Source organism: Haliotis asinina, chromosome 8, assembly GCF_037392515.1.
Source record: "Haliotis asinina isolate JCU_RB_2024 chromosome 8, JCU_Hal_asi_v2, whole genome shotgun sequence".
Classification (NCBI taxonomy): domain Eukaryota; kingdom Metazoa; phylum Mollusca; class Gastropoda; order Lepetellida; family Haliotidae; genus Haliotis; species Haliotis asinina.
In genome coordinates, this window is record NC_090287.1 from 23,803,631 (window position 1) to 23,822,591 (window position 18,961).

The 18,961-nt window shown below is 40.0% G+C and overlaps 1 protein-coding gene across 1 annotated transcript in view; it reads left to right on the forward strand.

The window, feature by feature from the left end:
- The window catches only part of LOC137293397 (bifunctional glutamate/proline--tRNA ligase-like), a 41,798-nt gene that overhangs the window by 8,227 nt on the left and 14,610 nt on the right, over positions 1-18,961 (forward strand). The window contains exons 9-22 of the mRNA XM_067823914.1: positions 296-467; positions 2,197-2,321; positions 2,823-2,931; positions 3,647-3,731; positions 5,002-5,172; positions 5,416-5,552; positions 5,935-5,986; positions 6,568-6,720; positions 6,886-6,998; positions 7,302-7,410; positions 7,672-7,827; positions 8,887-9,102; positions 9,589-9,801; positions 16,845-17,054. Of these exons, the coding sequence (XP_067680015.1) occupies positions 296-467; positions 2,197-2,321; positions 2,823-2,931; positions 3,647-3,731; positions 5,002-5,172; positions 5,416-5,552; positions 5,935-5,986; positions 6,568-6,720; positions 6,886-6,998; positions 7,302-7,410; positions 7,672-7,827; positions 8,887-9,102; positions 9,589-9,801; positions 16,845-17,054 (2,021 nt within the window). The remainder of the gene's footprint in view (positions 1-295; positions 468-2,196; positions 2,322-2,822; positions 2,932-3,646; positions 3,732-5,001; positions 5,173-5,415; positions 5,553-5,934; positions 5,987-6,567; positions 6,721-6,885; positions 6,999-7,301; positions 7,411-7,671; positions 7,828-8,886; positions 9,103-9,588; positions 9,802-16,844; positions 17,055-18,961) is intronic.

Consider the following 18,961-nt stretch of genomic DNA (forward strand, 5'->3'; position numbering starts at 1 on the left):
AACCTTTTGAGATCATGGATGATGATCTGTAAGGAATTTAATGCTGTATTCGTCCTTGTTTACATCCAGTAGTGTTAGCCTTCTCAGTTTTTTTGCTCCTATTCCAGAATAACTCAGTAATAAATTTGAATCCTTGACGTTTCAACACTGTGTCCATTATGCTCCAAAGCAATAAGATTCTGTTACATGTGCCGTTTTTGCCTTTCCTCCAACACTAATTTGATATATGTGAAATACTGTTGTGGGCAACCTCAAACCATGCAGATATTATTGCCATGTGTGTGTCTGTGGCCAGGTGTGGACAAGAACCTCAGCATGTGGCAGGAAATGATCAATGCCACTGAACTTGGCCAGCGGTGTGCTGTCCGTGCCAAGATCAACATGGCATCAGACAACGGGTGTATGCGAGACCCAACCATCTACCGCTGCAAGAATGAGCCTCACGTCCGGACAGGGACTAAATACAAGTGAGTTTTTCCAGGGTATAGTATTTTGTGTATTTAGTGCTCTGCTGCAATAAGTTCCACCGATGTCTTGGCTGTAAGTAGTCCAATATGTCCAAATTTTCCAACAGAAGTTCCAGATTTTACCGTGTGACCACAAAACTTTGACCACTTTTCAAACTTATATCAACACGATATCTAATGGACTGTTGTACCCAATCACTTCAAATTTGGTGACAACTTACGTACAGGGATTATGCAGCCACCAATTGATTTGGTCGACCTTGACCTTATCTTTAAGGTTACTACACCACTTTGACCACTTTTACATTTTTATTTTGTCATCCTACATTGGTTGATTATGCAGACACCAGTCATTTCAGGCATGTTGTATGTGACCCCAAAAATATATAGAAGTAGATATGTTATGAATATTCCTTTCTTCTTAGCAGCAGGGGGCATTGCCATAGTAATGGCAAGCACTTGTTTTAAATGGAGGAGCCATTCTACATGAATATATAAGTGACTCTTATCAAAAATAGTTCTTTCAGCAATATTTGAACCAAGTGCTTAAGCTTTAGAAGAAATTACCTCATACCAGTATAGTTTTAGGATAGTGAAGTAACAGGGCAAATACAGCATTTAATCAACAATTTTGAGAACTTGTATTATTATTCAAACATGACTACAACTGGAAATTTCTATATGCACATCCTCAATAGTGTGACCTGTGAAGGTCCCAGGGTAGAATAGGCCTTCAGCAACCCATACTTGCCATAAAAGGCGACTTTGCTTGTCGTAAGGGGCGACTAATGGGATCGGTTGGTCATGCTCGCTGACTTGGTTGACACATGTCATCGACTCCCAATTGCGCAGATCAATGCTTATGTTGTTGGTCACTGGATTGTCTGTCCAGACTCTATTATATACAGACCGCCGCGATATAGCTGGAAAATTGCAGAGAGTGGCGTAAATCTAAACTCACTCATTCACTCTTCAACAATGTTCAGATGTTACAGCACCTAGCCTAAAAAATACCACATTTACAATCATTTTTAGGTATTTGGTTCTTGTCAGCAAAGAAATAATTCCTGTCATTTCATCAGATTAGGGATACTTGAACAGAAAAATGAGTTTTAAGAAACTTAACACTCTTATCCTGTAACTGTGAAGATTATGGTGTTTTGTGTGTCAGGTGAAACCAAGGAGCAATGATCTTCTACCAGGATCACCTTATGCGATCTTGAAAATGTCAGTCTGAGGCGTGTTCAGAACCGCGGGCACCTGCGCGATTGCCTCCTGTTAGCGCTAACATGTGTCCTGACTGGATGCAAGAGCTTGGTTACATTAACCATTCGTGACCAACTCATGTAATTCCGTGGCAAGTCAAATACCTTTTCGCTTTCTTGTGGAGGTTACGGAAAAAGGCAAGTGGCGACGAATGACATTAAACATGTATAAGACCAAATTTTATGGCTTTCAACTTCTTCTTTATTGTTTACACAACGTTTCTTGGCTATTCCTTGACCCTTCATCAGGTGGATGCCTACTAATGATGATATTTGCATTTTTATTTTTCATTAAACATGGTCTCAATCTTTGTTTGCTTGGCGAGGCAGCTGAGGATGGGCGGACACTCGCGATTCTGAACACGCCTCTGGTACTTTGTTCTATAACATAAGCCCAGTTTCAGCCAGTGTTTCTCCAAACTCACCACTCTTACTGCATGTGGTTTCTGTATGTCTGCTTCAAGGGTGTACCCGACTTACGACTTTGCTTGTCCAGTGGTGGACAGTGTTGAGGGTGTAACTCATGCCTTGAGGACCACTGAGTACCATGACCGAGATGAGCAGTACTTCTGGTTCATCAAACAGTTAGGTAGGTGTCAGTCCTTCTCAGTCTTTCCATCTAAATCAGAAAAATAAATCTGTTGACAATGTAACAATGCACATTTGTAGTCTCTGAGACTTGCAATGTGGACAAAATGTGTCTTTTAAGAGAACATATTTTTTTAACACAAGTCATCATCCACTTACATCCAACTCTCATTAATCCGACATCATCGTTGCACCGCAAACTGTTGGCTTAACGGTGATGTTAGATTATTGAGGGAGAGGAAAGTACCTTTATCCAATTTGTTACCAACAAAAGCGCCAGATAAGGTCGATGAACAGAATTCAGATCACCAAGACTTGATTGTATAAACAATGCTTATGTGACACAATCTGCTGCATCATAACGAGGGTAAACACAACTGTTCAAGAACCGATTATGTCTGCAAACAAACAATCCAGATATACACATAGTACACATTGCATGCAAGTATTTGAAGGTCCTCCAAGCCAATACAGGCAGTTGTACATCTGTGTGTTTGTACAGGTTTGAGGAAGCCATATATCTATGAGTATAGCAGGTTGAACCTGCAGAATGTTGTCATGTCGAAGAGGAAACTCACCTGGTTTGTCAATGAGGGCATCGTCGAAGGCTGGTAGGTACTGGTAGATTTCAGGTGTACCTGTTATTGTTGTGTGTTAAATAGCATCATTCACTACTTAATTGTTATTGATAGTTGTCAGTGTACAGTGTAATGTATTTTGAAGTATCTTTAGGACCTTGCTGGTATCAGTTAGATGGGATATTACTGACACTGATAGAATATGACTGATAGTGAGCATATATTTCCAACACGGATGAGTTGAAACCTATACTGATGACATGAGGCCAAGGGCAACAAGATGTGACCAGTACTGATGACATGAGAATCGAGGGCAACAAGTTATGACCAATACTGATGGCATTGGCAGATGTGACCAGTACTAAAGACATGAGAACCAAGGGCAACAAGATATGACCAATACTGATGACATGCACAGATGTGACCAATACTAAAGACCTGAGAACCAAGGGCAGAAAGATATGACCAATACTGATGACATGGACAGATGTGACCAATACCGATGAGATGAGACCAAGGGCAACAAGTTATGACCAATACATATGACATGGACAGATGTGACCAATACTAAAGACATGAGAACCAAGGGCAACAAGATGTGACCAATCCTGATGACATGGGCAGATGTGACCAATACTAAAGACATGAGAACCAAGGGCAACAAGATGTGACCAATACTGATGCAGTGAAACCAATACTGATTAGATGAGACCTTTTGAATGACTTTCTCATTTTGTCTTTAACCCAGGAATGATCCTCGCTTCCCAACAGTTCGAGGTGTCTTAAGGAGAGGAATGACAGTTGAAGGTCTGAAGCAGTTTATTGTCTCACAGGTGAGCTTGCAAAATACTGGAGGAAATGGGTTACAATGTGTCTGATTACAATCTTGCATACAACTAGCAACTAGTCCAGTCAACATTACAACCTGTGTCCAGAGCTTGGAACCTTTGGTTGTAATCGTTTCAATCTCATGTCCGTATCTGGTTTCATTATGTCAGCCCATGAAAGGAGAAAGTAGGTTGTCTCCTGTCTCTTTTGTGGAGTGTTTAAAGCTTATTCCCTGAGAGTGGAAGGATGGCAGTGTGAAACTGTGGCTGATTCAAACCGAAAGACTGTAAAAATAGTTGTGTTTGCCTCCGTGCTTGATTCTCAACATTGAGGTTAACAAGGACTGACTGACTGACTGACTTGGTGTTGGTATGATGTGTCTGAGTGAGGTATCTGTGTGATGGAATGAGGTGTCCACGTGTCTGAGTGAGGTATCCATGTGTCTGACTGATGTATCCATGTGGCTTAGTGAGGTATCTGTGAGTGAGAAAGGTATCCAAGTGTCTGAGATATCTGTGTGTCTGAGTGAGGTATCCATGTGTCTGAGTGAGGTATCCATGTGTCTGAGTGAGGTATCCCTGAAGTATCCATGTGTTTGAGGTATCCATGTGTCAGTGAGGTAATTGTGTGTCAGAGTGAGATATACCTGAGGTATCTGTGTGTCGGAGTGATGTATCCATGTGTCAGAGTGAGGTAATTGTGTGTCAGTGAGGTAATCGTGTGTCGGAGTGAGGTATCCATGTGGCTGAGTGAGGTATCCATGTCAACTTATAGTTGGAACTGGGTTAGGGGTAAAAGAGCCTGGCTCACTTGCTTGGTTGATTGTGTGTTTTCTGATGATTTGGGATGCTACTCCTCTTTAATTTGTCAGGTCCAGACTTCATTATTCGTACTGCATGAGATAGGTGGATGATTTCTAACTGTGTAAAATATTATGAGTATGCATCACTTTCTGAGACGCTTCAGATGAGAACATAGCGATATCAACTCGAGATGCTTCCAGTTAGTCCCCACTTTGCTACTTTTATCCCATTGATGTTACCATGACAACCAGTGGAATTCTGTAGTAGCTAGATGAAAGCTGCTGAATCAAGCCATTCCATCAGTGCTGTGACTGGATGGTTCAAAACAGTAGTGACAGTTATTTATATAATAACATTGTTGATCATTGCTCATAGTATAAGTATCTGGACTTTCAGTCAAAACAAATATTTCAAAACCACCTGGAATTTCGCTCAGTTAAACAATGAAAGAAACGAATGTCTCCTGTTTCAGGGCTCCTCTCGGTCAGTTGTTATGATGGAGTGGGACAAGATCTGGGCCTGTAATAAGAAAGTCATAGACCCAGTTGTCCCACGCTTCACAGCACTGGAGAAGGGGGATGTAGTCCCTGTGTCTGTGGCCGGAGCGAAGGAATCGTCCGAGGAAGTTGCCAGGCATCCCAAGGTCAGTCAAAACAGTACACAGAGCTTCAGTTTTACACATGTGTTGATTTTCTGCTGCTCTGCATCTCTGATCCAATCATTCCCAAAGCTTTTGTCCCACTAACGAATACCTTTTGCTGAAAACATGAAAATGTCATGATTGCTGCTTCCATATTCAGCAAAGTTCATTGTGGTAAGTGATATAACCACACACAAAACCAAAAATTCTATTGAATGTGCAGCTGCTGTTATATTTCATCTTCAGAACAAGGATGTTGGCATGAAGACTGTGTGGTATGGCCCCAAGTTGTACATAGAGGGTGCTGATGCTCAGGTCATCAAGGAAGGCGAGATTGTTACGTTCATCAACTGGGGAAATCTCAAAATCAAATCTATAAAGAAGTAGGTCTGCGTTACAGTTAAATGAACTGACATAGGATCAGTTTACATGTATTGAGTGTCTTAAAATTAACTTGGCAGCAAAATGGTGAAAGCCATCGATCAATGAGGACAATTCATAGAATTCTAAATCATCATTATGTCATAATTAAAGGGATATTGGAAGAAGCGACAGTTGTCTTGCTGATAGGTGGTCTTGTAGTGAATTAGTCGGCTGAGTGGTGAAAGTGTTCGCTCGTCATGCTTAAGACCTGGGTTCTATTTCCCACATGGATAGAATGTGTTATTGAGTACATAGTCTTTACACTGGTGAAATCTTCCCAGAAACCTAGTTTGATGAAATCCACTGTGTGACCTGCACCCTCACTGTTATCTCATGTTACAGGGATGGAGACAAAGTGGTGTCTATTGATGCTGAACTCAACCTGGACAACAAAGTAAGTATGAAGAAATCTTATGACCATAAATGGGCGCCACTGTTAGACATGGAGATGTCAGTTAAAACCATGTTAAATACTTGTTAAGATTAAAAGCTTGATGAAATTGATAACTGTTCACCCTTGAAGGTTGTTTCTACCAATTAGTATTTGCCTGAAGTGTGTATAAATAAACAGATGTGATGCTCCCTGTTAAATGCAATGCAGTTTTCAAAAAGAAAATATTTCACACAAATTCTCTAAATAGTGTTATGAGAAATACATGTAACTTACGAATATCATGGCAGAATGGTGGAGTAGCTAAGTGGTTAAAGACTGAGCTTGTCACTCCAAAGGCCAGGTGAGTACAGTGTGGTGAACCCTTACCCAGAGATAGCTGTAATATCTCTGAAATGGTTGTAAAACATACTGAAATGAAGCAGACTATTGGGAACTGATTCACTTTGGACAGGGGACTTTAATGCCCTGACAACTGTTGTGCACTCATCTGTCCAAAACCTGATTTGAGTTGGTCAGTCCAAGTCTGTGCTGTCTGTTATTCATCATAACTCCAATGTGAATGATACTGTTGTCTTCTCCAGGACTACAAGAAGACCCAGAAGATCACATGGCTGACTGTTACGGACAAGGCGCCATTGATCCCAGCTGTGTGTGTCCAGTTAGACTACCTCATCACAAAGGCTGTGCTAGGCAAGGAGGAGGACTTCAAGGACTATGTCAACAAGGACTCTCGAGTATGTCCACTCTAACATCCCAGTTAACATTTTGATTAAATAACATGTTGTGCTAAGGTCTGTGTGTCAGAAATTAAGATATATAAAAATATTGTGTTTACAAATTTTATATAACATTATCAGATGTGTATTCAAGCCTGCTTGATGTGTGTTTTCTTTTGCTAGAAAGAAACCGAGATGCTTGGCGATCCTTGTCTAGCGACCTTAAAGAAAGGGGATATAATCCAGCTCCAAAGACGAGGTTATTTCATCTGTGACCAACCTTATGAACCAGTCAGGTACAGAGCATACAGATTGTGGATAGGGACAGACAGTTACCTGAAGAGAAGATTATTGATTGTATCTTCTTATGTTGCCATGGTTACCTGTATTTCAGTGCAGCATTTTCAGTAGACTTTCTAGTTCCACTGTAAAACAACACATCAGCATCTGTGCTGTGCTGTAGGTTTTTGTCCTGAATTGCAGTGCTGCAGCTACCTTAAAGCATGTGTTTACCATTACGAAAGTTATTACTGTTGACAGTTGTTCTTGACAGCTGAGACTTTGTAGGACCCACCCTCATACAAGTTTTTGTTTTGCAGTCGATACTCTGGACGAGCGAGTCCCTGTGTGTTGCTGAACATTCCTGATGGACATCAGAAGGAAATGCCCACTACAGGTTCCAAACACAAACAGGAGAGTGCAAAGGAGGTAAGTCAAATGGTTGTGATACACTTAGATCATAGGACATTCTCCCTTGTGTTTAATCCTACAAGGGCACCAGTGTCCTGTAATTGTCATAAGAGGTGATTAATGGAGTGTTAAACCCCACTTGCTCTCTCTCAGTTAGCCTCACTCACTTTCACTTGCACACTCACTCGCTCATTTTTACTCTTCTCACGTTCACTCTCACTTGCTCACTCGTATTCATTCTCACTCACTCACTAACTTGATGTTATTTATCCATTACAGAAGGCTCAAAGCAAGAAGGGCAAGTTAGCCGAGAAATCCCCACAGGATGAGCTGCCACCCTCAGAGATGAGTCCGGTCAGTGTGGTCGACCTTGACAACAACATCCGTGCTCAGGGTGACCTCGTCAGGAAGCTCAAGGGCGAGAAAGCTCCCAAGGTGAGCCATAATGCCTTTCCTTGTGTGTTACCACTGCATATAGTTAGAATGGCTAGGATTATCGTCAAATCGTGCTCTGTTATCAGAAATGTGCGGGCCATTGTAACTTGATAATGCCTACAAAATGCATGGAAACTGGTCTTTATCAAGCCTGTTGTTAGGTGATGTAATAAGTAGTTAAGCTGTTGATGTTCAGTCACCTACAGATCGTTTGAAGTTAGGTTCATTATTAGCATTATTTCTGACTCACATTCATCACATGTACCTGTGCCATTATGTACTTTCTTGCCTGTGCCAACCTTGACAATTGTACCATAAATTACAACATAGAGCTATGAAAACATCGAATACTACTGATATTGTTGAGCAATGAAAAATATGGCAGCTGGTAGTAAAAGTCGGCAAAGGTCAAGGTCAAATGTCATCAATTTCAATCTGTGTTGTTCTCTCACTTGTCCATATTTGTTAAAAGTGTGACCTCCATCGTTTCTTATGACAGTAAATGCTTCAAAACTGATGTCTTATTTTATTAAAAATTCCATCCATTTTAGCTATAATAAAAGTCTTCATTGGGCAGGTAATAAAAAGACCTCGGGCTTCTGCAAATAATAATGCCCTGAGAAATAGTGTTACCCTTATAATTATTCCATGTCAGAATATATCCCTGTATCTCATACCTGTTTTAACACTTCATATAGGACCAAAAACAGTAATGAGAATCAAGAAATTGGTCTCTGAGTGATTGGAGAAAATGTTCCTGTTGAACAGTTATGCTATTCATGACCATGGTGATCCTGGTTTTCCACACACATCTGAATTTAATCACTCATCACTCGCTAAAACGACTTTATCAGAAAACGTTTATGTGGGTTTGTGTGATACATTTAAAGATCGATGTCTCTATATCACACAATTAACTGACAATAGATACAGTTATCAGAGATGGCCAATCAGAATTTGAGAATGTTCCCCCATTCCTGCAATGGCTCTGGTGTACATCTTAACAGCTTGACAAATGACACCCAGCTAAACATTGCTGCATGTGATGATGTATTTCAGGACCAGGTTGATGCAGCTGTGAAAACTCTGCTGAGTCTGAAGGCGGACTTCAAGGCTGCAGCTGGAAAGGATTGGAAGCCAGACGTCAAACTCCCAGAGCCTTCTCCAGCTAGCAAGAAGATCGGAGCTGCCGATGTCAATATCAATGATCTCAACAACAAGGTCATGGCTCAAGGCAATCAAGTTAGGGAGCTCAAGTCCAAGAAGGCACCAAAGGTGTGTTATGTCACTTTGATTCAGTATTTGACCACCATAATCTTTGGCATATAGCAAATTTCAAGAGAGTAAATGAGAAATAGCATGAAATACCAAGCCTACTGACACTGGAGCTGGCCTATTGTTCTGGGTGTCATTGTTCAAAGTGATCTTCACGTGAAGGTGATCATAACCCCCATACCTTGACGTACTTATGACTGGCATAGCGCTGAGGGTCCTTTGTACAACGGCACCCTGGTCATGTGAGGATGGATGGCAAGGATGGATGACATCATGTCACATATTCCTCAACAGCGAAGGATTGGTATATTAAACATTTGTATAATTGCTCCGCATCAGTAATCGGCATAGAGCGTCTCTAAAATATTCCTGTGGAAAATATTGCATAAAATTAATCTACCTACATGGGTAATATCACATGTGAATACTGAACTTAGAGTTCGGTTCTCTACGAAGTATCCCAGACATTTATGTTTGTTCTCCCAGGACCAGATTGATGCAGCAGTGAAACTCCTACTGAGTCTGAAAGCAGACTTCAAGGCTGCAACTGGGTTAGACTGGAAACCGGACATGAAGCTCCCAACAGGGTCAGGTAGCACGGATAATCAGGCATCGAGTGGCAATGTGGATGACCTCAACACCAAGATTACTGCCCAGGGCAATATGGTGCGGGATCTCAAGTCCAAGAAGGCTCCAAAGGTAAATATGTTCATTCATGTACCATTCCATTTGTGGTCAAAGAACTTTTAGTCAGATTTTGTTGTATATGGTACAGTCGCATGGTTTTTGTCATCTGTGTATATTTCTGCATCACATACTTTCTGATATTTTACAAGGCACCACTTCATCGGCAGCTTGTTTGGCATCACATTATAACGATTCTGATATTCGTTCGAATTTAATGAACACATGTGCCTTATGCAAGCAACTGTGCTGAAAAAATGGTATATGTGTACAGTTGAATCTATTCCGGACTATTACATACTTTTCTAGTCGCGACTGTTTTTGTCTGGATTACTAAGAAGTCTGGAATAGACAGTTAACATAGACACTCGTTGTTGTTGACATGTGATCATCCAGCTGCATCTAAAAGCAACATTCTTTGTTAACATTTTGATTAAAATTACCTTCTTCTTGTAATGATATAAAAAAATAACACAGATTCCAACATTAGGGTCAGTAAAATGTTTGTTAGAGTGTTCTTTGATTTTACATCCAAAACTACCAGTGGTCTTGTGGTCTAAGGTGGCAATGAATAGGACCGAAACAGCAGTGCCAGAGATGTTTGTTTAACTGACTGTTATTTCAGTCAACCAACTCCGGATTACACAGCATTGTTCTCACTGCAGATTGATTGTTGGGACTGTTGTTGAGCCTGTAATCCTTAATAGACTGGACCACAAAGCAATATTTAATGCTAAATGAAGAACGATTTTGCTGGGACTCCGAAAGTAGTCCAGATTGTTGTGAAAACTGCACTGCATGGTGTCTGTATTTCACAGATTCCACTTTATGTAATCTGCAAGCAGTTCTGCAGTTCTTAAAGGCTTTATGTGCTGGGATCAGGCCTAACTAAGATCAAAACCTACATGCTTCAAGACACAGTAACATGGAAGTTGTTGGACTAGTTTACACTGTGCATTAGCAGAAACTTAACATGATATCTAGGTAGATCATGACATGTAAGCAGCATCTAATTTGCATATTGTCATTTTCTCAAAACCTCCTGACTTGAACTCAACCAATTGAATTGTTCTGAATGCAGGGTGTTCCTATATATCTGCTAATCAGTGTCATGTGATATTGCCCATATTGTCAGTCACTGTTCATAGAGATTTCAAGATTTTTTGAAACTCTTCATAGTGAGGGAGGTTTTGCACCATTTTTAGCAATATTCCAGCAATATCAGGACTCGAGACACCAGAAATGGACTTCACCCATTGTACTCATGTGGGGAATTGAACCTGGGTCTTCTTGGGATGACAAGCGAACGCTTCAACCACTTGGCGAGGCAAACCCACCAATCCCTTAACTCTTCAGAAATCTGACAAAACATTACATATAATTAAATATACATGGCATGAAATTAAGTGCAAATTCTTCATTCTGTCGTATCATTTCTAAAAGTGTTTGTGTAAGAGTCTCGAAGCTACTATCATCCTACTGTCTGCTACTTTGGCCGCCAGTACAGTGCAACTGTAGCAATATAAACGCTGCTGAGTAAAGCCATCTGAATTATCTCCCTTGACCAGGTGGACCGTAACTGCAGCGACATCATTGATCATGTTTAGGGTTTCTACTTGTTGGCACAAACTAGTCAGGAAGTATGAAGTGGAGTTTTGTCATAGTTTTTGTCATAGTCAAGTTTTGTCATATAGCTCCTCAGGAACCCCAACTTTGTTAACAATACTCTGCGTGTACAGAAAAATACTCAGTACATTTATACATATACATTAAGCAGCAACCTTTTGGACATGCTGAAGGTGGGATTTTTTTGGAAAACATGTCTGGATGAACGTATTTTGAGTCGTTACTGCCAAGTAGAATGATTTTTTTGAAATATTCACAATGAACAGTGCAAACAGTAGCCTAGCAGTTAAAGCGTTCGCCCATCATGCTGAAGACCCATGTTCAATTCCCCGCATGGGTACATTGTGTGAGCCCCATATCTGGTGTCCATGACGTAAAATTGCTGGAATATTGCTAAAAGTGGCATAAAACCTTGCTCTCACTCTCTCTCTCTCTCTCACTCGCTCGCTCACTTACTTGTCCACCTTTTGGTTAAAACTTCATACCAATAATTACGAATCAGACATGAAGCCTATGACCATTACAGTTTATTACATGGATGTGATAACGGTAAGATGGTGCTTCTAAAAGTGGAACTGTGGAGAAACCACATTAATTAAAGCTTTTGCTCATCACAAAGTACCACATTTCTGGTCACCTAGTTCAACACCCCAAACAGATATAAAGTGTGATGCTTGGTGGGGTTTCACCTCCATTATCTTACTGGAGTAGTGTCTCATGTGGCAGAAAAATACACTTATCTGAAAGTATGTAGCACGTGTACGCTTCAGTTTGAAACACTAAAACACATGCACAGTGGTCTTTTGGACAAGGACTCCATAACGTGTATTTAATCCTAACGTAGCTATTTTCATCACACTGCTGTTACTATGACAGCAAGTGGATTTCTATGGTAGCTAGATCAAGGCTGCTGAATCAAGCCATTCCTTAAGTGCTGTGATTGGATGGTTCAAAACATTAGTGACAGCATTTCTGTCTTGATGTTATCATTTGTGGTAGTCCACAGCCTAAAGTGTTTGAGTCTCACACTATTACTGGGACAGGAGGGGTCACTGTACACCAGAAACATCAGCAAACATCGGCAAGAATGCTCAATTTTCAGTCATCAGTTTGTTCTTCGTTAAGATTTTATATTAAAGAATAATGTGATATTGCACTGCTCTACACACTCCAGTAATAAAATCTAAACAATACAATCTTTTAATCCTTCATTCAAAATATGCACAGATGCTGTATTTTTTGTAGACAAAACATGCCATTATTAATCATGTATTATAGATGTATGTGGGTGAGCTAACAGCTTATATGCAGCTTTTATGCTTATATGATAATACATGCTTATGGTGGTCTAGAATTCATGCTCTTCATTCTTTGAGGTTTTTGCAGAATTGTTTGTGTGATTGTCTAAGCTACTATCATCCTACTGTCTGCTACTTTGGCCGCCAGTACAGTTCTACTGTAGCTACATAAATGCTGCTGAGTAAAGCCATCTGAGTTGTCTCCCTTTACCAGGTGGACCGAAACTGTGGCAACACCATTGATCATATTTACTGGGTTACTGTTAGATTTGTTTGTACAACCTGATCTAAAAACTTGATTGATTTTTGTCTTAATATAACTAATCTGCAGCCTCAGATTTGAGGGTATTGAACCACATACAAAAACAAAGTACAGCTATAATAGCTCTGGATTACAACTTATAGAAAATGGGGAAGTTTACCCAGATCATTGCATCAGTGTTCTTAGCATCTACTAAAAATGTTCTTTAAACTGTTAAAAGGGTTCTTCATTTACTATAAATTGTAGTTAGTGTTATCTACAATTCATGAGTTTCATTCTGTAATATTCCCGAAATCTTTGTGAAACTCAATCACTCTCCTTCCATTTTTCTATATACACACCAAAACGTTTGGCATAATCATAACTTGTAGACATACGGATATTTTGCCTTTGTGGGGACTATTGATGACTTTGTCTTCTTGTTTTAGAATTTGTTTTTGTGATTGTCTAAGCTGCGACCATCCTACTGGCCGCTACTTTGGATGCTAGTACAGTAAAACTGTAGCGACATAAAAGCTGCTGAGTAAAGCCACATGAGTTGTCTCTCTTGACCAGTTAGATTTAAACTGCTGTGACATCATTTACCATTCAGAAATAAACTTGTGATTTGTGATAACCATTCAGTAACTGTGCCCTTGATTTTCCTCTCTAAACTGCAAACCGAAAGAGGGTGGTAGTGTTCAGTTATTGCTGTGGCAGTTTGGTGAAACAGTTCATGTTCCACTTGTACCAAAGGACACGTGTAGATTTGTTACCTTACCTGGATGGCCATTATATATTATGGACTGGTTGGTCTAGTGTCATTTCTGTGTGTCTGAGTGGGATACCAGTAAAGGTCACGGGGTAGAATAGGCCTTCAGCAACCCATGCTTGCCATAAAAGGAAACCATGCTTGTCGTAAGAGGCGACTAACGGGATCGGGTGGTCAGGTTTGCTCACTTGGTTGACACATGTTATCGGTTCCCAATTGCGCAGATGGATGCTCATGTTGTTGATCACTGGATTGTCTGGTCCAGACCCAATTATTTACAGACGGCAGCCATATAGCTGGAAAATTGCTAAGTACGGCATAAAACTAAAGTCACTCACTCACTCACTGAGTGGAATGTCAACTAGGGCTGTTTACGATACACTCACATATGTGGTGAATCGAACTGCAGCCCTTCATGAAAACAATGCGTTATTTGTGGTCACCAGAACCAAATATGAATGAATATTTACAATTTTTTTGATGGAGCATGTTTAACTTAAGCCCTTATGTCCTTTTTCGAAGTGAGATATGCAAGAATGGAATATGTTCTAGCGTTTCAGTAGTGCAAGTCATGTTGGTTTGCAATGGCTGCACATTTTTTACAGTGGACTAAAACTATTAGTCTATTACATACCAAATTTTAGTGCCATGTCAGATCACTAGTTATTACTATGACAACTTTACAGTCAACATGGGGGTTCCATATTGTGCACCAGTCACTTAACTACAATATTATATTCCTGAATAATTATTTGTATTTGTTACCCAGTGTAGGTGATACATATCATATTCACCACACAGTGTATATGTTGCAGCCCTAGTATCCACTGTTGAACTGATACATTGTTTCCTTAGGCTCAATAAAGTTGGCAGTGGATCAAAGGTGGTAACAGCTGATATTCCAAATGTATGCATGGACATCTTGCAGCATTGTACAATAAAGGGTCACACCCCCATTCACTTAAACTTATCTTTTTGCTAGTACTTCAAAGTATTGCCTGAGTGCAATTTAATCGTTTGTGTTCAGTTGACATTGTGAAATGACATCAAGGTTTTCTGCATTCACATTCATGCCAAATGCTACAATCATTTGACTGTCTGCAGCTATCAATCCTGAATCATTTGTGTGATTGTCTAAGCTACTATCATCCTACTGTCTGCTACTTTGGCCGCCAGTACAGTGCAACTGTAGCTACATAAATGCTGCTGAGTAAAGCCATCTGAGTTGTCTCCCTTGACCAGGTGGACTGAAACTGTGGCAACACCATTGATGTTCACTGTGTTAATGTTAGACTTGTTTGCACATTCCAGTCATGAACTATCAAATTGGTTTTTGTCTTAATATAGCTCATCAGCAAACCTCACATGACATTAAACTGCATGTGAAGGAACTAGAACAGTGTATATAATGACATGAAGCGTCAGCTTGTTGAACATGTTGCAGTGTTTTACCCAGAACATTGGCTGCCATTGTAGCTTTAACTGTAACTACATAGATGATGCTGAGTAAAGCCATCTGAATTGTCTCCCTTGACCAGGGTGAACCAAAACTTATTTGTACAACCTGATCTGGGACTAGCAAATGTGTCTGAGTAAAGTCGTCTGAATAATGGATGTCAAATTCGTTTCCAAGTATGTTCTTACGTCTTCATCCGTTGATAAGATGACCTAGGCAGGCTCTTCGCGAAGGTTAGCTAGCTGTTTCGTCCCTTGGCAATAGGGTAGCCTAGTGGTTTAAGCTCAGTTCCCCACATAAGGTACAATGTGTGAATTTCTGGTGTCCCCCTGCTGTGCTATTGCTAAAATTGATGTAGAAGTATATTCACTCATTCACTGATTGATTATGGTTTATTAATACCAGAGACCAAATGGAAAGAGTAAATTCATATTGATTCATGGGTGGGCAAGAGCATCAATTATCTTATATGGTCACATTTCATGTGTAAGGCCACAACCAATATAAACATTTTACTTGTATATATACCCTGCCTATATTGTGGAGAGGAACCGTGTCCATTATCAGTGGTGCATTTGCAAAAGGAACATATATGTCCAACATTATTGTTTTGATATAATACTTAGTAGTGTGTAACTCAGTTTAGCAAAATTGGTAATGATTGTAAACGCCAGTCAGTTTCCTATTTCCTGTAATTTAATCACCATTTATCTAAATTTTAGTTTACTAGGCTTAGTTTAGTCGTGCGGTGAATGGTATTCATGTCACACATACACATGCTCATGTGCACAGACTTTTCCATCCGGATAACAGGATAATTTTTCAATGGAAATCTATGGGAATGGTTTGAAAATTCACCATTCAGGTCTGGAAGTGCGGGGTCTGGTTAAGCGAATACAATTAATGAACATAAGTTTAGTTTCACATAAAAATCATTCTGAATGCGGGATTTTCAGATATGTGGGGTTCGACTGTACAAGTGTTCCTCAGAATTTCACTCAAATTAATACCTTTTAAAGAAACCTGGAAATGAATTAAGGAACACCTGTAGTTTAGTATGTTCCCTTATTCGTTTCCATGAGTATAAGTACAGCTATGATTGGTGATAATATGTACATATTGATGCGAGTTGGATGGATAGTGGCACAGATAATTAAGTGAATAAGTCCAAAGTACTGACAGTTTTATATTCTTTTCACTGTTCATGACTGGTTAGAATCTTCTGATGTCTGTGGCATCTTGCAGCTTTCTTTGTTGCCTGTTGTTGGTGGACAGTACTTTGATGGTACATTCTAATGTGGTGGTAAGGTTTGTGTTTTCAGTGATGTCTTGGAAATAACAGTTGTTTTGTCAGTAGTTTGACAACTGTCTCATGCTCTTTGGGTCTGGTATTGAGGGACCTGGAGGTTTCGCCTGTGTATTGGTCACCACTGTTACAGTGGATCTGATATATACATCTTCTTTGGTGAAGATATGTGCTGCTGTGGCCTTTGACATTGGGCTGCAGATGGGTCATGATGTGCAAAGTGGTTAGGGTAACCATTCACGATAGTAAAGGGTATTAGGGAACAAAGGTTATAGCCATAAATATAGCTGACAGGTGCTTTCATTAGCATTGTCAAGACTCCTCCATATTTTCTCAGTTTATTTTCTGGGTGTTGACAGGAGGAAGTTGATGCTGCTGTCAAGGTCCTCCTGGCTCTAAAGGCAGACTACAAATCTGCTACTGGGAAAGACTGGAAGCCTGGAGCAGATGTCGGGAAGAAGGCAGAAGCGTCATCTGGTGGCAGCATTGGAGGGAATCAGGAACTAGAACAGAAAATAGCAGACCAAGGAGGCAAGGTTCGGGATCTCAAAAGCAAGAAGGCATCGAAGGTAATCATTTTAATTTGATTTTGCCTTCCCAAGATCTGATGGAAGAAATAGTCTGTTACACAATTCAAATATCTGAGGACAACATGTTGCTGTTATTTGACCCCTGTTTTCTCCCTCAAGCATATGAATCTTGCTTTTCCCAGTTGGGTTGGGTATTGCCAAATTTTTGTATTGCAATATGATTTAATATGTGTTGGCATATCGCACTATGTATTGCAATGTATTGTGAAAGTGTAACATATGGTTTAAGGTAATGAAATTACTTCCTTTTACAAAGGTGCCACTGGCCACTGCCTGTGGTTAACAAGAGATTGATGAAAAACCTGTCAATATGTTTTACTCTTACTTATTTCTTATTTATGTAATCAGAAAATTATCACAAAAAGATTCATGAAAATAATCTATTTCCTGACAGCAGTGACTTTTTGCCCGCTAATATGACGCGACATTAGGAAATACCTCTGTATGTTGTGGTGTCACTGAAATACTGATATGTCCAGCTGGCTCACGATCTCCCTTGTACTTAGATTAATATGTAGTGACTGCCTCTATTTTGACTACCACTGAGGTACATGAGAAAGGAAATATTCAGCTATGTCAGGAATTCCCATCAAGGTTTAGGTTGATGGGTCAAAAGAATAGCAACACTATCTGGTGTTTGGTTCAAGAATAAGACTAGCTTTATGAAAATCTGTATGATGTACACAATCTGTATTACTCCAAAGGACCTGTGAAGGTCTGGTGTAGAATAGGTCATCAGCAACCCATGCTTGCCACAAAGGCAGGTATGCTTGTTGTAAGAGGTAACTAACAGGATTGAGTAGTCAGGCTCACTGACACATCATCGGTTCCCTGTTGCACAGATCATGCTGTTCATCAGTGGATTCTCTGGTCACATTTTACACAAAATTTGCTACCTTATTTCCACTGCTGTTTCCATGGCAACAAGTGGGATTCTAAAGTAGCTAGATGAAAGCTGCTGAATCAAGCCATTCCGTCAGTGCTGTGATTGGATGGTTCAAAACAGTAGTGACACCTAAGATGTCAACATTGTATTGTAAATTGCTTGTAATTAACAGCCCTGTGAGGTAGGACAGCGTTAAGTTGTTGGTGGTGTGTGACCGCATTGGTTGTTTTTCTTGACTACTACACAAATATTATTGGTATCAGACATTGGATATTTTCCAAGAGGTCTTTTACACATATACTGAGGGCATGTGTGAATTTCTTTTGTGGTGCTTTTAGTATTATTCCTAAAATATCTAATGGAATTAAACCCTAGGTTTTGGCATGACATCCAGGGCCTACATTTTCAAAATTCTCTTAGCGCTACGATAGCCATAAGTTAATTTTATTGTATGGCAGCTACGTCTACCTTAGCGCTAAGAGAGCTTCGAAAATGGAGGTCCTGACAAGGTTACCCCAAAGTGTTTGATTATTTCTTCTCAGCAGTCAGCCACTGCGTCCTGAAGTTTGCATTTTAATCCCATTTTTACCCGTTTTTCTGTTAGCTCATGTAGAGCTGTTCAACACTGTTTTGTCTTTTTTTAGTCTAGTTTCAGCAGGTTTCAGCAGGTTTCCTTGTACTAAGGCAGTTGGATTTTGAACAAAGTGACATCTTGGTCACATCAAATTTGGTTACTAAAATAATGATACTTGACTTAAGTGCATTTGCAATGTGTTCAGTGTTAACAGCATGCAAAATATTCCTTGTTACTGATTGAACTGTCCACATCTTAAATGGAGTAAATTTCGTGTCATGCTGATGAAGGGGAGGAGGTGATGGGGTATAGGGTCAAAAATAGTATGCAAAGGGCCACTAGTCCACTAGCCCGTGGCTAGAAAAAATACAGTCAGGCAAGTAAATGTCTTAGTGAATTTCCATGGTGTCATTTTTTGTTGGCTAG